This window comes from Talpa occidentalis, unplaced genomic scaffold, assembly GCF_014898055.3.
Source record: "Talpa occidentalis isolate TD23 unplaced genomic scaffold, MPIMG_talOcc4v2.1 talOcc4.8, whole genome shotgun sequence".
NCBI lineage: Eukaryota > Metazoa > Chordata > Mammalia > Eulipotyphla > Talpidae > Talpa > Talpa occidentalis.
Window position 1 is genome coordinate 41702400 of NW_023605194.1, and position 23541 is coordinate 41725940.

At 34.5% G+C, this 23541-nt stretch overlaps 1 protein-coding gene across 6 annotated transcripts in view; it reads left to right on the forward strand.

Moving 5' to 3' along the window:
- PPP3CB (protein phosphatase 3 catalytic subunit beta) overlaps positions 1 to 23541 on the forward strand; it is a 50265-nt gene that overhangs the window by 17405 nt on the left and 9319 nt on the right. For all 6 annotated transcript variants that reach the window (XM_037497946.1, XM_037497948.1, XM_037497947.1 and 3 more), the window contains exons 4-10: positions 2246 to 2357; positions 4337 to 4482; positions 4736 to 4875; positions 4982 to 5059; positions 5165 to 5259; positions 7952 to 8077; positions 16585 to 16662. In XM_037497946.1, the coding sequence (XP_037353843.1) occupies positions 2246 to 2357; positions 4337 to 4482; positions 4736 to 4875; positions 4982 to 5059; positions 5165 to 5259; positions 7952 to 8077; positions 16585 to 16662 (775 nt within the window). The remainder of the gene's footprint in view (positions 1 to 2245; positions 2358 to 4336; positions 4483 to 4735; positions 4876 to 4981; positions 5060 to 5164; positions 5260 to 7951; positions 8078 to 16584; positions 16663 to 23541) is intronic.

Here is a 23541-nt window from a genome sequence, read left to right on the forward strand (position 1 = left end):
TAAATATAAATCTTAAAAAAAATAAGGTAAATATAGAACAATTTGTATTTTCTAATGTATATATATAAATATATATATATCTCCTTTTTTGAAATGTAAACGGGTCCATATTATAATATTGTTCTGTGTTTGCTTTTTCATACATCCTCAGATTATGATGTCTTTCCATTTAGTAAATATAAATTTATAGCATCATTTTTAATAACTGCATTATATTCCATTGGATAAACAAATTTAATAAATTCTTTATTTTAGACACTAAATGTATTCCTGGTATTTTGACATTACAAATGATGTTTCATAGAGCCATGTCAGTCATACCTCTTTGCATACTTGCCTAATTATTTCTGTAGAATGGATTCCTAGAGGTAAAATTACTGGGTAAAAAACTCTACCCATAAATAATTGTGTTGCGCATTTAATATGTTCTAAGCATTTAACATGCATTGGTTAATAATCCTCACAACAGGGCCTCCCCGGTGGCGCAGCGGGTTGAGCACAGTGCTGTGAAGCTGTCCACAGCCTCTGCAGTGCGGGTTCGATCCCGGCCGGCCAGCGAGAATCTCACATGGCGCAGCAGACCTCTCCTGTCGCGCCCGCTGCTCCCCTCAGCAGTGTATTTCGGTCCTTCTACCTGTTCTGCTCCCTGCTCTGTCTCTGGTGAATCCTCTCACCCTCCCGCGCCCCTGGCCTGTACCCCAGCTCTTGTATAAAAATAAATAAATCCTTTAAAAAAAAATAATCCTCACAACAGCATTATGAAATAAGTGCTGTTATTTTATCAGTTTTATAGATGAAGAACCTGAGGCTTAGAAAAGTTAAGTAACTTGCCCCCAAGGTCACATTGTTCTTCAGCAGTGCAACCAGGCAACCCACTGCAAGCCTGTGCTGTTAAACCACCCCTCTCAGTAGATAGTGAAGTCCTACCTGGTGAATTTCTGTGCTGCTACTATTATATCCCCCTTTTCAGTGTTTTCAGCCTCCTTTCTGAGGAATGCTATCACTCTCAGTGGGAGGGGAGTTCAGGGGTCTCAAATTCCCTTCAGAATTTTGTTTTGAGTTGGTCTTCCTTCTATCCATCATTTCATCATCAGTCTTCCAGTCATCACTCAAGACTTTAAGAAAACTAGAAAATGGTCCTTCTTAACAAAAATTGGGACCTTTGACAGAAACAAAACAATATTATTAAATAATATAGATTAATAATATAATTAACTGATATAAAATGATCAATTTGGGAAATGTAGTTGGTAACTGAACTTGTTGGTATGTTATGTCCTTGTATTAGCAGACTTTGTAGCTGACTCTTAATATATGTTATTGTTATTAAAGGGAAATAACAAATCAAAATGTGCAAAAAAAATTGGTTAAATTCATTTTTTTCTTGTGAATAAAATGAAGTTGTGAATAATTACACATAGGAGTACATCTTAACTTGTTAAAAATAGTTTTTTTGTGTGTGATTATATTAACTATCTTTATTTCCATATGAAATTGTCCTTTTTTTAAATGAAATAAGTAAAATGTCTGTTTCTTGTTTTAAAGTGATTTGGAAAAAAACATTTGTTGTCTGTGTATTTAAATATTCTTTTTATTTAAAAAAGTACGTCCTTGAATCAGTTTAGATAATAAGCATCTGCTTTATATGAGACAACATTCAACATTAATAACATAAAATGTGACTATTCCCTTCATCGGGCAGCATGACATGGTACTTAAAATCACAGGATCAGAGTTCTGTCTCCATTGTTTAAAAGTTTGATGATTTCAGACAAGTTACTTAAGCGCTTTGCTTCAGTTTCCTCATTTGTAAAATAGAGATAATGTTAACATACTTCATTGGGTTGTTTGAGGAATGAAAGGCTGGTTTTAGTGCTTGATACTTTATAAGTATTTAATAAATGTTACTGCTATTATTTTTGATATTACTGTTTTATTGATGTGCTTAAGAAGGTCAGTCTCTACTAATTGTTTTTACAGCAATCTATAAATCAAAATAATTGAATAGATTATTTTACTCATTTGTTCAACAAATAATTATTGTGTTTTTCTTGAAGTATAAAATCAGAAGTGATTAATATCACCCAGTCCCCAAGAATCATGAAACTTATGTTTTAGTAAGGGACAGAGAGAAGATACTGAAGAGTATTAGAAATTTTAAGGGTAATAGGTTTAGTGGAAAAGAAGCAAAATTAGTTAAACAACAATGCAAGATAAATTCACTGGGAACATTTTCTTTTTGCAGTGTGTCTTATATTTATGGGTCCTGAAGATTCTATACCCAAGCACATTATTTCTTCTGAGAGGCAACCATGAATGCAGACACCTTACTGAATATTTTACCTTTAAGCAGGAATGTGAGTACTGCCAGGAGACATATTTTCACTTCCTCAGTATTCTTTTGGATTGATCTAAGTAGTAGGAATTACGAAGACTTTACAGTGCAATGTATAATAACAAATTTTGTGTCCGAACACATAAGGTTTTAAGGACGTTTGTGAAGAGCTCTCTGGCATTTAATGGCAGCTTATTCAAGTGTTTTCATTTCAATGTTTCCTATTAAGTTTGACTTTTACAAATTGTACTGGAGAACAGTTTTGACCTTTATATATAGTTTTAATGTTAAATTTATGTTTCTAATAGAAAGTAAAAATCAAAAGAAAAAAAAGTTGTTCGTTGGGGATTTTGTCTCCCATTATTGATGCATTCCCATGAATATTTTTAACAAATTGTTTATTCAGTCATTATTATAGACTGTTTCATACATGTATTAAGGAATTGAAATTTTAATCTACAATATTTACCGTATTTTTCTCAAATAACTATAGCAACCATATGATACAGAGCAACATTTGATCTTTTTTTCACACTTAATAGCTGTGTGCTTGTTAATACAGTAGTTCTCCTTTGTTTTCGGGCGATAGATTCCAAAACCCTCAGTGGATTCCGTAAACTGAGGATTTGTTTATACTTTTTACTGTTTCACATACTTTTTTTCTTCATACATACATAACAGTGATAGTTTAATTTATAAATTAGGCATAATAGAGATTAACAATAACTCATAATAGAACAATTGTAACAATATACTGTAATAAAAGTTATGTGACTATGATCTTTCACTATATCTTAGGATATAATATTTTTATACCTTGATTGCAGATAATTGAAACCTTGAAAAAACAAAACTGCATTTAAGGATTTCATGATTGTATTGAGTCTTAGAATTACATTCTAAAAATATAAGTAATTTCAGAGTTATTGAGACCCAAAACCAGTTAAAATCATATTACTGGACAGACTTCCTATAAAAGGAAAAAATATGATGATGATTAATGGCAGAGATGCCAAATTCATATAACTTAACGGGTTAGGTGGGAAACATAAATGAATATAAGATGAGACCTGAAAAGTGCACATTTAACCTAAAAGCAATCAAAATTTTTATTGAGCCACACTGGTAAACAAATCTGTCAGCTGATAACCAGTTTAGAATCTCTGGTTGCTAGAAGTAGATTTTCTCATCTTCAGATGTTACAATATTAGAAAAGGAAATAGGAACTAAGCTTTGTGTTCTTAATTAGCAAACCACCCACCAAAATCATAAATATCCAGGAATTTAAAGGTATAAAGGAGCAAAGGAATGTGCATGATACACCTTATGACTTAGTTGAATTTTATATTTATATTTGCCTCCTGCTTCATTGTCCATTTTAAGCATTCGTTGTAGGCTAGAAGAACCCTTTAGTCTCTACAACGTGTAAATATGATGTTTTCTTCTTTTTTAATTGGATAGGCCTTGTGATAATTTAGTGGTCTTGTAACAACTTAGTAGTAACTCTTAGACTAAAACTATTCAGATTATTTTTAACTGTAAGAAGAATTGTCATTTTTCCTTACTTGTTCTGCAAAGGTGAAGAGTTGAGCTGTTTTCAGAGATTTGACTTATTTATTTTTAGTAATTTTTTATGACTACTGCATCCCCAAAGTAAATTTAGAGAAAGCAGGTATTTTGTCTTTTGACCAATAGTGTTGCTTACTTTTGCTGATTCCTATAAGACAAGATGTTTAGCTTTAAAAAAATTCGTATATACAGTAAAAATTCAGTTTTGGTTCTGGGTTGTGACAAATGCATAGAGTTGCTTATTACCATAGTTATGATACAAAAATTTTTCATCGTCCTATAAATTCCCTTTATCCTCAACCCATGACCAGCACCGGTCCATTTTCTGTGTCTATAGTATTCTTGCCTTGATTTTAATGTATATTATATATATTTTCAAAATGGTCAACTTAGTGATATAACTTTAAAGTATTTAATATTTTCTTTTTCTAGGTAAAATTAAATATTCAGAAAGAGTCTATGAAGCGTGTATGGAAGCTTTTGATAGCCTGCCTCTTGCTGCACTTTTAAACCAACAATTTCTTTGTGTTCATGGTGGACTTTCACCAGAAATACACACACTGGATGATATTAGGAGAGTAAGTATATTCAATCCAAGGTTGATTCCTATGTGTAGTACATTTTTGAGTAGAGAATAAAAGCTTCTACCTTAATCACTGTCAAGATTAGGTAATGATAAAAGTTAATATATTAATATTTTAAGAAAGTATCTTCTAACCATTTAGAACAATGTTGTATTGGACAGTAGTCAGAGTTGTTACTACTTTACTGTGACCATTCTGTTCTCATTTTGGTAAGTTATCTTTTTATTTCCTTTTCTTTCTTTCACAGTTAGATAGATTCAAAGAGCCACCTGCATTTGGACCAATGTGTGACTTGCTATGGTCTGATCCTTCTGAAGATTTTGGAAATGAAAAATCACAGGAACATTTTAGTCACAATACAGTTCGAGGATGTTCTTATTTTTATAAGTAAGAAAAATAATTCCAAGATTAATGATATTTTAGTTGTTAAAATAGCATACGCTTCATATAGAAAAATATTATTTTACTTAATTTTACTCTCTTTCCCCCACAGCTATCCAGCAGTGTGTGAATTTTTGCAAAACAATAATTTGTTATCGATTATTAGAGCTCATGAAGCTCAAGATGCAGGGTAAGAATTCTGTTTCCCTGACCCAAATTAACACCTTAATTACAAATCAAACATAGTAACCATGATTGATGCTTTACGATGCATATTAAGCTATTTGTTTTGCAGCTATAGAATGTACAGAAAAAGTCAAACCACAGGGTTCCCTTCATTAATAACAATTTTTTCGGCACCTAATTACTTAGATGTCTACAATAATAAAGGTAAGATGTTGTTAATAAAAAAATTGTTAAACAACTTAGCATTTTAATTTACTTTAAAAAAACATAGTAAAGGGGCATTGTTTGAAACTGTTACTGTCCAAATTTTATTATAAAAAGCTATAAGATATAAGGGAGGGGAGAGAACAAGAAATAAAAATCCAAAATGTGAAACTTATGTATAGCCATTCCACAACTAGTCACTCGCAAAAGCTGTCTTGTAAAAGAATGCTTTCAGTTAAAGATGTCAAACAAAATAAAACGTGATTTTCTTAAGCTCCCCTTTCTTAAATCTTTCCCCTTATAATCAAGATGTTTTTTGTTTGCATAAAGCTGCTGCTGCTGCTTTGACTGTTTTGTTTATTTGCACTGTATAGTTGTTTATCATGTTTCTTGTTTTATGTTCATTCACTGATCTAGGCTGTCTTTTCCATTCTTCTTTCCTACTTTTCCCTTCACAGTCTTATCACTGCCCCTTGAAGATCTGTATTTGAGCCTTCTCTGGTTCATTTGCTCTGACTTCCATCCAGGCGCACATTCTTCCCTTTCCTTTTTATTGCTCTTTCTTCCTTTTTTCCCTTTACCTTCAGTTCCAGTGGTTTCCATTCCCTCTCCTTCCTCCCAAATTTGATCTGTCTATAGTAACTGTGTTTCATTTAACTTGGAGCATAACTTTGAATATTGGCAGATAATATCAAAGGATCTTATTCTAGATAAGTGTATGTATGCCTAGGACATTGAAGATGAACTTGGCTTATGTTTATGTAGTTCACATTTTCAGAAGAGGAAATTAAGAAGCTAGCTCCTATTCCATCTTGACGTGTTTGGAATCCAGTTGATTATGCCATAGCTTCTAGGGTTAGACTTGAGTGAATGTGCCAATAGGAAAGAACAGAAGGTTAAAGACTTTTAAAAGTACATTTAGAAAGGTAATGAGGTCATTGCTAAATATGGATCATGGTGTGAATTCAAAAGAACGGAATGAGTTTCATTTTTTTATGATTGGAGGTGATGCTAAGAGATTAAACCATTTGCCAGAGATAAAATAGCATCTAGCTATATAATAACTTTAATACAAGATATGCATCACAAAGGTAACACTATGTAAATTACCACAGCAGCCCTACCTTGGTGCTGAGTTGCTAATCTTTAGAAGCTAGCATCAATGCAGCTTCTAAGGACTATGCCAGTGTTAAAATATTCTAAGTTATATTTTGCATGATAAAATTTGGAACTTCTATAAAGATTAGCTAATTAAGTACAGCCTTATTTTTGAGTAGAAACATCTAAATTTTGACTTTATTATCAAAAACAGAATCCAGTGTTATATTTTTCTACCAGTGCTTTAATTTCTCAACTGTCATACCTCCTTGTCAGTATTAAAAGAGCCAGAGTTCAGTACTCAGTTGATTATTGTCTTGCTAGTTGTCCTTTGTCAGTTTGACTCAGAATGTTAAGGGATCACTTTCCTTAGTACTTAGAAAAGAAACTCAAACCATTGAATTTGTCTTGTCAAAATCAAATAATGTCTTGGTAAGGGTATGTTTGTAATGTTTTGTTCCATCCATAAGGCAATTTTCTAGAGTCTCTCTGTCTCCTTTTTTTTAAAGGTAAAACATTGGTAACATCCCTTAATTTTTGAGGTTAAAGTACTTTTCACATGGGAATTTCATAAGGGAAACAAGCATATTACTTTTGACTCTGTATTAGCCAGAATCACAAATCTTGGAATTTAACATCTGCATATCATTGCTTTTCATTAAATGGAAAAAAGTAACCATTATTATAAAATCTACAGAGTGTTACATGCTTTTATTTTACTTCCATGTGAAATATATTTTCTTATTTTAAAGCAAACTTCTGTGGTAGGCAAGATGAAAATATTAGTCCTATTTTATAAGAAAGAGATTAAACAATTTACCAAGCATTGCACAGCTAGTACATGCTGTAACTTAGATTAGAATCTAACTCAGTGTCCTATGAAATAATATAACTAATGACTAAAATCTACATCAGTTAATTTAAGATATTTATATTAGCACACTAAGACATTAGAAAGATATCTGAAATTAAGATGAGTATGTAATCTTTGGGTTATTTGGTTATAAAACTTTATATTTTGATATTATAATGAATTTTGTTCTACGTGAAGTAAAATATTTCTTTGTACTAGTTTAACTTGACTTCCCATATAAAAACAAAATAAATATGTCCATATGTTCATACATAAAATTTTCCAGATTGGTTTTATTTATTTTTGCTTTATTATCATTCAGCTATCCTTATCAGGTTGCCTGCAATAAAAAGACCCATTTAAGTTCCTCTTATTTGTGTGAACTTTTAAACCTAGAAAATTGCTCATTGCCATTCTGTGTTTCCTCTAAAAATTGAGTTTTCACAATTTTGGATTTAATAAAAGTGCATGTTTATCATTGCAGTATAGAATAAAATGAAAAGTTCTGGAAAGAATCTGGAAGTTTTAGTAATGAGTGAAGATCTATTTATGCTTTACATGAAGTGTTAAAAACGAAAAGTGTGTTATTACTAAAAATAAATTCTTCTCCGTACTAGCCATCATTCCACTCATCCCTTTATTCCCCCCCACCCCCCCCAAAAAAGATAGTTTTCTGCTTTTGTGTTAGACTTTTGGAGCTAAAGGCAAACTGTTACACTGTCGTGCAAACTTATCTTGCAGCTGCTGTATTAAAGTATGAAAATAATGTGATGAATATTCGACAATTTAACTGTTCTCCACATCCTTACTGGTTGCCCAATTTTATGGATGTCTTCACATGGTCCTTACCATTTGTTGGAGAAAAAGGTATGATTTTTACTTTAAACATTAAATGATTGTTTTTTTACTGAACATTTACTCCAGTTTACTAGAGCAGACACATACTTGCTAAAGGAAACTAAAGTCTAATTTCACTGTGGCTACAGCTCTACTTGTGTCAGTGGGTGTGGATATGAGAGCCTCAAAGATATTTTAGTTAGTTGTTTACAGCCCCCATGTGAGGGTGTCTGGGGGACTGGAAGAAGACTTATAAATAGCCTGATGTTGTCTTCAGCTGTTGGGTTTTCTTTCTTTTTCTTTAGCTTAAATCTTTTTATGAAGGGAATGGAGAGATAACTTTGGAATGGACATTATTATATGGTGTAATACCACTTTTGGGAATGCTGCAGTAATTCATGGGGGAATTTAACTGCTCTGGGAAATGTTATAGCAGTTTGGTTCTCTGATTAATATTTTAAAGATAAATTCAGATTCTAACTTACTATTCTCCTATATAAATATATATAATTTTAATACAAAATCTATATAATTTTGTACAAAGTAAAATGTATATAAATTAAAATGTGTATAATCTTAGTGGTAATGCTTCTTTGATAGAGGGATGTATGTTTTAGTACATACTTAACAGGCTTCAAGAGAACATAAATGTTGCTTAAAAATTGTTTCTTTTTTTCTAAATCTATAGCACTCTTAGGATTTCCTTGCTTTTTCATGTTCTTTTTTTCCATTTTAGTGTGAATTTTTCTACGAAGCAAATGCCTCAGTTTTCATATGTGGAAAGTAACAGTATGAGAGTACAGATATTATTATGAAACACTTCGTTCTATATCCCTCTCTGTTTTTTCTCACCTCTTCCATGTTACAAAATGTTCTTTGCTGTTTGAGATGTGTTTATGTTACTGCCACCAAGGCAATTTTTGCTTCTAAAATTCATAATTAATATTTAAACTATGTTTGTTAAATAGGTTTTTTGCATATTGCCTTTGGGCTACAGAAGTTACTCAGTAGAGCGACATTAAGTTTATGGAGATAGAATTACCCGCTTTAGCATTTGAGAAAGGGGCCAGTAAAAGGCTTAGGTGCAAGGGATGCATTACACTTACAACCTTCTATCTTTGGTGTACGAGAAATAGTTCAATCATGGCATCATCAGGCTAAAGGGAATTTAGGAATTCATCTTGCTCATTCTCCTGCCTGCAGGCAAGACTGCAACTTCAACTATTTTAATGTAATAGAGTAGTGGGGTGGGGTGGAGAAAGAAGGAATGATAAAGGTAGGAAGAAAATTAATATTTCATAGATTCTAGTTTGATTCTCTGATGCCTCCCAAGTAAATATTTTGTGATATATAATTTAAATATTTATGCTATAGTGTTTAAACAAGAAAAGAAATAGTTTTGTCAATTTGTGTGCCTATCAAAAACATTATAGATTTTTAGAGCTCACCATGAACTTAACCGGTCATGTAGTCTAACTCCTTTTGAAAGATGAGAAAATTTTGTTTTTATGGACCTCTTATAAGTGAATATGGAGATCAGGTTTCTATCAGTGTTCCTATATTTGAAATCTCTCTCTAAGTAATCTTTTATTCTTCTTTTGCCCACTGAATCATCTAACTTATTTATATAACAGTAAGTATTCAGATCTTTTGACCATTTTGTACGTTATACCCAGCTAGAATCCTAACCAGTGTTGAACACAATAAGAAAATTTTCTCAAACTTCATAGTTTATAATTTTTCCATAAGTAAGTTAGCTATTTAGATAGCCTAGCTACTTCTTGATTCTAATTAAAACTTTTCTTTTGGTGTGAAGAGTAAGCAGCAAATTGTATCTGATTTCCTCCACTTTGAAAAAGCCAGTTTGACACCTATTCCTTTGAAGCAACTCACCTAACCTAAGCCAGAAGCTTTGTGAGCTGGTTTAATACCCATGTTAGGTAAAAGTAATGTTGTTTAATTTTTTTTTTTTTTTGGTGGGACCCTTGCTGGTGGCCGGGGATCGAACTGGCGCTGCAGAGGCTGCGGGCAGCCTCGCAACCCAGCGCTCAACCGCTGTGCCACCAGGGGAGGCCCATTGTTGTTTAATCTTTCCAGGACTTTTTATTGCATTTTTTTTTAAAGAAGTATTTTTATTTTTGTACAAGAACAGGGGTACAGGCCAGAGGCACGGTAGGGTGAGAGGATTCACAAGAGATAGAGCGGGGAACAGAACAGGCAGATGGACTGAAATACACTACTGAGGGGAGTAGCGGGCAAGACAGGAGAGGTCTGCAGCACCATGTGGGATTCTCCCTGGCCACCTGGGATTGAACCTGCACTGCAGAGGCTGTGGACAGCTTCACAGTGCGGCGCTCAACCCGCTGCACCACCGGGGAGGCCCACTTTTATTGCATTTTTTAAAAAAATCTTATGTTATAAACTTTAAACATATACAAGAGATAAAGTGACTAATATGAATTTTAAGTATCAAATCATAATCAATATTGTGTCACTTACATCCCTTTCACTACTTCCCACCTCATACCAAATTTATTTTGTATCAAATCTCAGCTGTTTTTTATTTATTTTTTATTTTATTTTATTATTTTTTTAAGATTTATTTATTTATTTATACAAGTACTGGGTACAGTCAGAAGCGCGGGAGGGTGAGAGAATTCACCAGAGCCAGAGCGGGGAACAGAACAGGCAGATGGACCGAAATACACTGCTGAGGGGAGCAGCGGGCGGGCAGGAGAGGTCTGCACGCCATGTGGGACCCTCACCAGTGGCCGGGGATCGAACCGGCGCTGCAGAAGCTGCGGGCAGCTTCACAGCCAGCGTTCAACCACTGCGCCACCAGGGGAGGCCCTCAGCTGTTTTTTAAATCTGTAAATATTTTAGAATGCATCGCTAAAAGACTTTTATTATTATTAAAGTAACTATAAAAACTTAATTTCTTAGCATAGAACCCTTTTGAGAATGTGATGTTATGAACTTTGACACAGAAAAATTCATGTACAAATATTTGTCCATTGGTACATAACATGTAACATTTTCAGGATGCTCATAGGTCTGAAGTGAGTTGGTAACCTCCCTAAGTTTATTGCCTCTAGTTTAAGAACCTCTGTTCTAGAGTGTCCAGTGTGGTGTGATTTTTCTTAAAAAGATTTATTTATGCATACAAGAACTGGGGTGTAGACCAGAGATGTGAGGAGTGGATGAGAGGATTCACCAGAGACAGAGTAGGGGGCAGAACAGATGCATCTACTGAAATACACTGCTGAGGGGAGCAGTGGGCAAGGCAGGAGAGGTCTGCTGCGCCTGTGGGATAGCCCCCAGGCCAGGGATCAGACTACTACAGTGTGGATGGGGATAGCTTGATAGCACTGAGTCTTTAACCCCTGCACCAGCAGGGAGGCCCTTAATGTGATCTTCTATAGAAGGTCATATTATATTTATTCCTTTAGTACATTTGATTTTTGTAAGTCTGTTTTTTTAAGTTACTAAGAATACAAAAATCTGGAACGATCAGGGATTTAAGACACATAAATAATTATAATAAAATGTAACATGGTTATAAACTTAGTTTTATAAGAAGAAGTGATTTTTATCAGAGGGATTAAAGTAGCATTTGAAATAAGGTTTGCCTTTGAATGGTAGAATTGCACTATGGCAAGGAAAGTTTAAGTAAGAGAACTTCTCAAACTTGAGTCTGAAAGCTAGAGATCATAAAGGTCTCTGACAACTGTTGAGAGGTTTGATTTAATTAATGAGTAATATATATGAAGGACCATAGTAGGAAAAGAGTAACAAGTTTGGTCAAGGCTAGACCATGAGGACCTTGATCACCACACACAATTTAGAACTTCGATAAGTGGCGGGAAGCCCATGAAACAAAATATGAGCATGATAGTCATTTAAAAAAAAATTACTCTGGTAAAATAGACAGGAAGGAAGACTAGCATTTTGAGATACCTGTTATGTGGCTACATGAAGAGTCAACAAACCCCTGGTAGCATTAGGAAAGCAAGGGAGAACTGTAAAAATTGTGGAAGTTGAATCAGTGAGACTTAATGAGGACGCATGTTTAAGGGTATTTGAAGATTTGGATGTTTTGAATCTGTTGATGATGGTGTCATTAATATTATCTAGTGAAAAAACTTATTCTAGCAATCCAGTTGCTGCTCTTTATGTTTTTTGTGATCTTTGGACTTTGGCTATGCCATTTTCTTATTAGTAAAATTCCTCTTGGCTCTTTTCCTTAATATACTCTCAAACTCCCTTCCCCCCACCTCTTTTTAAAAAGATTTTATTTATTTTTGCGTGGAAGAACTGGGGTGTTGTCCAGAGGTATGGGTGGTGAGAGAATTGACCAGAGACAGAGTGAGGAGCAGAGCGGGTGGATTTACTGAAATACACTGCTAAGCAGAGCAGTGGGCAAGATAGGAGAGGTCTGCTCTGCCATATGTGGGTTAGCTTCCTCCCTGGGCATTGAACTCAGGTTGTCATGGTATTAGTGCTGAGACAACCTGTAAGCCACCAGGGAGGCCCTTCTCCCTTGTTTTATAGTTTATTAGTCCTAGTGAAGTCCAACCATCCATTTTCTCCCTTGTTATAACCTGGTACAGAGCACTGATGGAGATTATTTATACAGCCTTATGAATTGATTAATTGGACTCTCAACAGTACTCAAACATCCTTTATATTACTAGTCTGCCTTTTCTCCCATTTCCCTTAAGATATACTCTAAAAATTTATTTTTTTCTTAAATGCTTGCTTCTTTTAGCAACTTCACTCATTCTTAGAGAAAAAGCATACCCCTAGCAGGAACTTTATCTACTATTTACCTGCTTTATAAATGCACTCATTTTGAATTCTTCTCTTGTTGAAGAAATAACCCTTCCATCCAGGAAATTCTTCTAACTTAATTGAGATTCCTTTACCTTGTGCTTCTTCAGGAAACTTATTTTATCAATTAAATCCTCTGTATCTTCAAACTCTTTCAGGTGCTTTTTTTATAAATAGTTCAAATCTATCTGATTTTTCAATAAAAAAATAACATTTTCCCCATCTGATGTCTTTATTTAGCTGTTGCTGTGTTAGGACTTTCTTGCCTTTCCTTCCAGTTAAGGTTATGGTTGAAAAATACTATATATTTAGAAACTACTATTTAATATCTATAAATGTCTTTTAGTAGCTTTCAAGATAAATCTGAACTTGCCACACAAAGTCTTTGGACCTTCCCTTCTTTCTCTTCTTACCTTTCTCTTTCACATTCTCTGTGTACCAGCCGTAACACAGCGCAGCCAGTTTCCTGAATGTTCTATGTCCTGTAAGTTCATGCCTACTTAGTTTTTTATAGTTTTCATAAGTGTTGAGATATAATTCACATACCACATAATTGGCCCATTTGAATTGGACATGGTTCAGTGGTTTTTTTTGTATATTCAGCGTTGTAGAACTGTCATCAATCAATTTTGGAACATTTTCATCATCCTCCCCCCAAAATTCTGTGTCCATTAGTAGTTATTCCCCATTTCTTTCCTCCTCCTCTCCTTGCCAGCTCTTAGGCATACACTAGTTCTTTCTCCATAGATTCGCCTATACTGGCAATTTCCTGTAAAAATGGAATTATATAATGTGTGGTCATTTGTACTACTTCTTGCCATAATGTTTTCAGCATTCATCCATTGTTGTGGCTTGAATCAGGACCTCATTCCTTTTTATGACCAAATAATACTCTGTTATAGGGATGTCATATTTTGTTTATCCATTGATCAACTAATAGACATTTGGTTGTTTCTACTTCTTAACTATTATAGGTAATACAGCAGTGAACATTATGTGTAAGTTTTTATGTAGACATGTTTTCATTTTTCTTAGGAATGAACCTGGTCGTAGAATTGCTGGGTGTGTGGTAATTCTTATGTTGAACCTTTTAAGAATCTGCCAAACTATTTTCCAAAACCATTTTACAGTCTCGGCAGCAATGGATAATGCTTCTGATTTTTTGTATTATTGCCAACTTGTGTATCTTTTAAATTACAACCACTATATTGTCTGTGAAGTTGCATCTCATTATGGTTTTGATCTGCATCTCCCTAGTTAATAATGATGGTGATTATATTTTCATGAGCTTTTTGGCCATGTATATATTTTCTCTGGAGAAATGTTTATTTAAATCCTATGCCCATTTTTAAAATAGGTTCTCTTTTTACTGAGTGCAAGACTTGTTTTTTAATTTTATTTACTTAATTTTTAAAAAGATTTATTTATGCATATAAGAACTGGGTTACATGCCAGAAGTGTGAGATTGAGAGAATTCACCAGAGACAGAGTGGGGAACAGAACAGGCAGACCAACTGAAATACACTGCCGAGAGGAGCAGTGGGCAAGTCAGGAGAGATCAGTTGCGCCATGTGGGTATCTCCCTGGCCGGGGATTGAACTCGTGCTGCAGAGGCTGCGGATTGCTTCATAGTACTGTGTTTAACCCTGGCACCACCAGGGAGGCCCCTCTGGGCTCAGTTCTCTTCCACTATTCCATTGAAGTATGACTACTTCACACTTTTTCATTTTTTTCCCCTAAGATTTATTTTATTTATACAAGAGCTGGGGTACAGGCCAGAGTTGTAAGACGATTCATCAGAGACAGAGCAGGGAGCAGAACAGGCAGACGGACTGAAAGCATTGCTGAGGGGAGCAGCAGGCGAGACAGGAAAGGTCTGCCTCGCCATGTGGGATTCTCCCTGGCTGGCCAGGAATCGAACCGGCGCTGCAGAGGCTGCAGACAGCTTCACAGCGCTGCGCTCAACCCGCTGCGCCACCGGGGAGGCCCTACTTCACACTTTTTCTAACTTACCTGCCTTACCTGCCTTCTGTGCTTAATGATTCCTATACCAGAAACCTTCCTTTGCCCTGTGGATCTTTTGCATACCTCTGCATACTTACAACACACCTGTCACTTTATATATCTATCTATATATCTATTTTTATATATATGTATAGAGATAGGTGTGTGTATATATATATGTGTGTATATGTATATCTATATATTATATGTATATAGATAGATATATATCCCCTTCAGTAGTTAGTAATTTTTGAAGAGAGTAAGCTTTTTATATCTCAATCCCAGAGCTTAAGCACAATGCCTGGCAAGTGGTATACCATCAGTATATTTGTAGGAAGAACAACAGGGACAGTATTGCATTTTGTTTTGAGTTTGTTCATTTCTAGGTGCCATCAGGACAGCCAGGACTAATATTTAACAGGCATTTTAATTTATTTTTAAGGCATTTTTAATTTGAAATTTACTTTTACCATTCCTTTTTATTTTCTCATTTGTCAGATATTTATTGGATGGCTGTCATGTGCCAGGCACTATTCTAGGCTCTGTGGATACAGTGGTAAACACAACAACACATCACATGTGAAACTTTCATTCTAGCAGGGAAAACAGTCATTATATACATAGTTTAAGATGGATCACAGTAAAACTAGCAAGGAAATCTAGAGTCTGAAGATTGGTTAAGACTGGCAATATAGACTGGAAAAATCTTCAGCAAGATGATGCTTAAAACCATATAGCAATGGATGAAATTACCAAGAAATTGAGAGTATAGAAAGACCAGAACCACAGAAAGAATTGAGAACATCCAAATTTTGGGAAAAAGTTGTCTGAAAGATCAGAAAATCAAAAGAGTAGAGACTCCTGGAAGCAAAGCGAAAAGGAGCAGAATCTTGGAAACAAAGGCAAAAGAAAAAAATATATAGAATGGTAAAGGAAGATTAATCCTAGTAAAGAATTAAGGGATTGGATTGTTAAATGGTCATTAGAAATCTTTATAGTTAAGTTTCAGCGGAGTTGTTGGAGTCAGTTTTTTTTTTTAAAAGATTTATTTATTTATGCATACAAGAGCTTGGGTGCAGGCCACATAGATGGGGTGGCGGGGGGCGGTGAGAGAATTCACCAGAGACAGGTTGGGGAACAGAACAGGCAGACTGAAATACACTGCTGAGGGGAGCAGCAGGCGAGACTGGAGAGGTCTGCTGAGCCATGTGCATTTCTCCCTGGCCATGTGTGTTTCTCCCTGATCAATCTTGTGCTGCAGAGGCTGTGGATTGCTTCATAGTACAGTGCTTAACCCCTTGCGCCCCGAGGGAGGCCCCTGTTGGAGTTAATTTTTAAAGGATTGAACTCTAGGATTTTTTGAAACAGTGGAGCAGCGCTATGATTACTTTCCTTACGCTTCAATGCTGTGTCATGAATGAAGATTTTAGGTGTATACATCTAGATGTAATTCCTCTCTGTTCCTATCTCCTTTTCCTGAGAGACCAAATAACATTGCACTAAAGCTTTCTCAATTTGCTATAAAATTTCTTTGATTTTGAAAATCTTTATTTTTTTTATTCTCTCACTCCTGTTATCAGAATGTGTTAAATCTTCTTAGGTTAAAATTATTTTACCATTTATATAAATAATTGTTGTTATATATACAGATCGTTGAATATCATCAGCTAATGTTAAACTTTTTTTTTTTTTTTTTTGAATAGTGACAGAAATGTTGGTAAATGTTCTGAGTATTTGCTCTGATGATGAACTGATGACTGAAGGTGAAGACCAGTTTGATGGTATGATTATTCATTTTACTATTTTTTATTGTGAAATGGTACCTTTTAACTGCCTATCTTCAACACACACTTTTGCAAAATATTTTCATTGCTTTCAGATGACTATGTTATTTGATAAATGATACTTTTTTCAGATACTATAAGATTTTAAAGAAATTTTAATGATTTTATTAATTTTTGTTGGTATGGGGAAGGTGAATTTTAGGAAAAGGGGAAATTTGACAGAAAAAAGGAAAATTGAAAGGTATTAAAAGGTTGTAGTTCTTCATGAGTATGGATTATTTAGAAAACAGAGGATAAAAAATGCTTTATTTCCTTGGTACAGTATTTTTTTTAAGGCATTAGAAACATACTTGAACTTTTTCCTTCCAAAACTGTAGTAAGACTGTTCCCATTAAGAGTGATTATTTTCTAAGAGACCACTTGTTCATTTAGTTTGAATTTCAAGCAGCATTTTTTCCATAAAAACAAAATTATGTGAGGTTGTTACTTCTTAAGTAAGCCAACAAATCTGTGACCCACTTTGCATTTATGGTATAAATTAATACCATAGAAACAAAGGTCCCTTTATTTTGTTTTGAAATTTTTATTTAAAACCTTTTCATTTAATTATTAAATTCGAGTAGCCGAAAACAATTTTGCAAGCTAAAAACTATTTCCTTCTATATTCCCCTCACATCTTTGTTGTAGCGTACTTTTCATAGTTGTAATGAGTATGTAAGTGTTTCCTTGTATTAAACATGGTCTGCGTATTGGTAAAATATGTTCATAGTTAATGGCATATTGTTTGGTATTGGGTTGCTTTAAATTCTTTTGAAAAGCATGCAATAAATATCTCTGTACAATAGTTTTCATTTTCTTCTTGGAATAAATTTCTTGAAGAGAATTATAGAGTTAAAGAATATAAAAGAGTTCTAGCTTCATTATTTTAGCTATGAACTTCCAGATTATGTTGCAGAAGAATTAGAATATGAAGTGCCAGAAGATCTGAAACTGAGTTGGAAAACTAAGTATTTTTTTGTAACTTCCTAGATTTAGATACTGATTTAGTGTAATAATTAAGGCTTCTATTAAATATTTCACAGAATTTGCCAAATTAGTAGAAAACTATATGAAAAAGTTAGTGGGCTGTGTACTTCAATCATTATTGTAATACCTATAACATAACCTTACTTTGAAGATGAAAAAACTGAGTTCAGAAAGGTTGAGTAACTTACCTGAGACCACAATGCCATTATTTTGTCTGGTGGCTATATAGCAGTAAATTAGTTTAATTTACATTTCTTTGATTTCTAATGATGCTAAGGGAAAAATTACAGTATAGTTATCTAATTGGGTAAACTGTCCATCTCAGTTGACCACTTACCAAGTAAAATCTGAGTGAAGTTATATAGCAGCTTCTCTACTTAAAAGCATGTTTGACTCTTAAACACTGTTGTGTTTAAGTACGAAGAACTTAAGTACAAACACTGTTGTGTTGAAAGTACAAAGTGATGGGCCTCCCCAGTGGCGCAGCGGTTGAGCGCTGGGTTGCGAAGCTGCCCGCAGCCTCTGCAGCGCCGGTTCGATCCCCGGCTGCTCCCCGGCCACTGAAGGAGGGTCCCACATGGCACGCAGACCTCTCCTGCCGCCCGCTGCTCCCCTCAGCAGTGTACTTCAGTCAGCCTGCTCTGTTCCCCGCTCTGGCTATGGTGAATTTTCTCACCTTCCCACGCTTCTGACTGTACCCAGTGCTTGTATAAATAAATAAAAATAAATCTTAAAAAAAAAAAAAAATTTATCTCCCTTAAAAAAAATAAAGTACTTGGGCCTCCCCGGTGGCGCAGTGGTTGAGCGCTGGGTTGCGAAGCTGCCCGCAGCCTCTGCGGCGCCGGTTCGATCCCCAGCTGCTCCCCGGCCACTGAAGGAGGGTCCCACATGGCGCGCAGATCTCTCCTGCTGCCCGCTGCTCCCCTCAGCAGTGTACTTCGGTCCTTCTGCCTGCTCTGCTCCCCGCTCTGGCTCTGGTGAATTCTCTCACCCTCCCGCAGTTCTGACTGTACCCAGTGCTTGTATAAATAAATAAATAAATAAATCTTTAAAAAAAAAAAAAAAAAAGTACAAAGTGACTATGTACAGATGTCTGCTGTTGCCATTTTTGATTGATGGCAGGCAGAGATTTGCTTGTGCTCTTCATTTGTTGTTTTGTTAATTGGAGTTAAGTATATTTAGATCAGTTTATTTTGGACAATATTACTTAATAAGTAATGTTTATTTTTCCTTATTTTAATTCTCTCCTTTAATGTTTATGTAGAAGTTTTCAGTTCTTCTATATTTCATTGTCCTTTTTTTCCATAACAATTTTAAATGGTTTTAATTAAATATTTCTTTTCCCTATTCTGCTACCACTGTTGTCAGACTGGATCTGGATTCAGATTGTAGTTTCTCATAATGGCTTTGTGGCCTTAATGCAGGTTACCCTTTCTGAACCTCAGTTTTTCTTCATCTTCAAAATGATGATAATGTTATAGGTATTGATGAGATAAATGATTGAAATAATTTTGGGCATATAACACACTAATTTTTTCATGTAGTTTTATATTTGTTAAGTTCTTTGAAGTATATAGTAGGAGTTTTAATTGGTATTACATTAAATCACCATGTCATTCTGGGAAGTTTTAAATAATGTTTAGTTTTTTATACTAAGGTAAAGATTTCTTGCTCTACATAGCTAATTTCTTGCTCTACATAGCTAATTTACCTTATATTTTTAATATAAGATTATTCCATTTAAAATTGTGTAGTATTTCTTTGGGGAAAAAACTGTTACACCTAGTTAAATTAATACTTCATGATTTTATATCTTATATAGTATTTTATAATTTGTATCTCTCATTGTATTTTCAAACTGTATAAAAGAATACATTATATATTTATGGATTTATCTTTTGCTCAACATCCTGAATTACCAGAATTATTCCCTGTGGTAATTTTTATTTGGTTTTCCTTAACTTTAAAAAATATGTATTTGCATATTTGTTGATACTATTATTTTTTCCTGCATTTTTACATTTATTTCATTTTATTCTTAAACAAGTTGTATCAATATAATGTGTTAAATATAAGTGGTGATAGGTATTGCTTTAGTTCATTTTCCTTGTTAAGTCTAATATAAATGCTGGTTTAGATACCTATTTATATGAAGGTAGATACTCAGTAATTTTTGAGGATTTAACCTGGATGAAACAAAGTTTTATTATATTCCTTCTTTTGAGATTTTATATATCTTAACCAACATTTTTCCTATAAATGATAAATAGTGCTTATTTATCCACTTGTTATATCTTTCTTGCACTCCAAGTAGGAATGAAATTTGATCATTAAAGAGGGAGGAAAGTTTAGTGAAAAAAAAATAACGGTTTTGGTGTCTTGGTGTTACCACTATGCCAGTAGTAATTGGAAAAGTCACCTAGCTCCTCAGGTTCTTATCCATAGAATGAAGAGGATGAAAATTCTTTCCCACTTTTAAGTAATTTGAAAAATTGGTTAGCACCATTTATGACCATGTTTCTTACAGGAAATACAGTTTCAAGTTTGAATACTAGAAATAGATCTCCCTTTACTGCCAGTATGGCAACTGCATTTACTCATTTCTTTAATCTGTCATTACCAAGCATTAGGAGCCAGGAATTCCAAGAACATTTTAAGACCAGGTCTGGAGAGTGGTTTGAAGGAGAAAGATCATTGAAGCATGAAGGAAAGGGGAGATTTGGTTATACTAAGCAGGAGTAGGGAAAAGAACTACTGGAACTAGTTTTATTTCCCTTACTTATTCATACTCCCTTATCTCTTCCCCTTAACACTATTCATCTTTTTTCCTTTCCTTTCGCCATGGTAGCATTCCTTCTGTCCTGTCCTTCCCCTTTTCTACTCATTAGTGGAATTAGCTTATGGATTGGGCCTGGAGAGAAATCTGATTTAGAAAGAAAGCTTAAATGGGGTAGGGATTTTTGAGAGGCAGATAAGGTTTAGGTTTTCTGTAGGGGAAAGAGAGAGAGCAGAACTGGAGATATCTCAGTGGCAGGAAGGAAAGAGTAATTTTTGCATATTCAAATCTAAGATTGGGTAAAGGAATTAAGCCTCTCCTTCTACAGTGATGATCTTTGTTTGGTGTTCTGTATTATTTAATGTGTGTGTAGGGTTATTTTTAAAGGCAAAACTTTGCATAAACATTGCATGTATAAATGTACATAATATTCCTATTAAAGGTTTATTTAATCATTAAAGAGAATTTTGACACTGATTTCTGTGATAGAGTGGATGCTCTTTCTTTCAGATATTTATCTTTGGATTTTGGTAAAGGAAATACATAATCTGTATGTGTTATAGTTCTGCTAAACTAAAACTTTGTATTTCCAATAATGGAATCATGTATCTCAGCATTAAAATGGAAGATATGAAAATGAAACATCTTTTCTGCCTACTCTCAGGGCTGTTACTTGCTTTGAAACAATCTGTTGCTGTTTCTGCAAAAGATGTCTCTCAAACTCCCAGATTGAATTGGGAACAGAAAGCACATACTGTTGTTCCTGAGTATGTGCAAAAGTGCTACAAAGTTCAAGAAATTGTGTGCTTTCCTTATTAGGGAGTGTGGGAGACAGCCTTTCCTTTATTGGTGGTGGGTAAAGTTTTCCAATGAGGTAGTTTATAAAGTTACCTACATTTTTCTGTATATACTACAGATTTTGCAGATGTTGGTGTCCTTGAAGAACCACATGAGTTTGTATCTCATTTGTGTCATTACTTTTCACTTAACATACTTTCACGGTGACACATTTCCTTAGGGGTATCAATATAAATGTACAATTATTGTTAGTACAGTCGTTTATCAGTCTTATGTGTTTTCATGTGTTTTTTTGTCCCTAACTTGTCTACTTCATCAAATATTATAGTCATTCTGTCCATAATTTCTTCTGAACACACCTTTTAAAAAATCTTTCCTCTAGAGCTCTGCTCAGTGTCATCCCTCTTTCATTTGCCAGACCTTACAGTACTACATTTTTCAAATTTCTAATTCAGGGCCTTCATTTTTCTCCCTTTCTTTCTACATTCATTCTTTAGTACCACTGCCAAGTTAAATCTCTATCTTTTTATTTGTCTCAACCACCTTTTCTCCATCATTCACTTCCTTTTTTCTGGACTCTCCATCTGAAGAACGGCTCATATATGGCAATAAAAAAGGTACAGACCAGACAGAGTAATATTGTTTTGAAATATGACTTCATAAGTTATCCTCATGTCCATGTAAGTTAGCATTGTTCATTGAGTACTGTTTATTCAGTGTCCTCTTGGGCCTTGTGTAAATTTAGTTTAAGTTTTATCTGACTTAGAATTTGGTGTTTTTAGAAGTCATATTCCAAGATATCTGTCTTTCTGTGCATGGAAATATTTCCCTCTTTTTCATTCCTTTTTTGAAAAAATTTCATTCTTTTGCTTATTTGTAATGTTTTGTACTTTTCCCTGCATGATTAGGGGTGTTTTGATTGTCTGTCTTACTCCCCAGAGTAATTTTACTGTGAACATTTACTTTAATATTATGCATGATGTGTTTGTAGACTGGTTTAAAACCCTGATTTGTACAGTGTTTTTATATTCCAGTGAATTTTAAAATTTGAAATTAGTATAGTTTACATACCATTCAGTTTCACTATTACGTAAGAAGGCTGAAAATATGAATGTACCTCATTACAGCCATTCTCCCTCTACCCACCCCCCATACTCCTTTCTCCCAGTTTAGCTATTTTAAAAATGCTGCCAATTGTAAAACAAAACACCTATCTTAATTCATTCAAAGATAATTATATTTACCTTTTGATCTTGGACAATACACATAGTAAACTTAGTTTTTCTTTGTTTAGAAAATGAGGAGGTTGAACTTTGCAATATCCTTTATTTATTCAAATTCTAATATTCTATGATTCTGAGACTTAGTAATCTTGGGCATCTTAAAAGTACCTGTGAAGTGCCATGGTACAAAGTTTTGGACTTATGAAAGCTGTAGCTTCAGGGCTCAGAACATCACCCCTCAGATACCTGGCCATGGAGCCTGTTTCCTCTAAATTACATTCTGTGTTTCCTTCTTTGAAATTGGATATCTTTTTCTGTTTCCTTGCAATAATGTCAAGTCATCATCTTTAGTTTTAATTATATGCTTTTATGGGCTGCTTGAATTTTAAATGATGTGTACTCTAGCCCAGAAAACTTAACGGTTGTTCATATCTCTGTATACATAAGGCCCCTTTTGGTCTAGTGTCTTTAGCCTTTACTTCTTTTCAACCATGGTGCTTCCATATGTGTGTTTTCATCATGTGGAAAAGGAACTCTAAGGAACCATGTTCTTGGGTTCAGAGTGATTCTAATTGCTATATATGAGATAATAGAACTGAGATTGATGTTGTTCTTTCTGGAGGTCAAGGAAAGGAAAATATAATCTTTGAGTCTTCAATCAAAGATCTAGCTATTCTCTGCTCTAACAGTGATTGGCAACACATCTAATCCTTAAGAAGTGCAGTACTAGTGATACTTTCGTCATGTTTTTAGGGCATCTTTTCATTGCTCACTCTCCTTGTGTCATACTCACATAGGGATGTAAGAATTTGTGTATATTTGCATGACCTTGGGGGACACCTGGTCCATGAGGTTGAGATCTACATTGTTGTTGAAATGCTGGTATGGTCCTTAGGTTGGGGTCGGCTGTGCAGTAGTTGTTTCATGCCATTGTTTTTAGACCAATTTAGGACAAGAAGCTTATTTTGTGTTAGTATGATGGGATTTTTCCAGCTGCATGTCAAGGTCTTTCTTGGTCATTAAAGAGAAGACTACAGGGCTATTGGTTGTTCT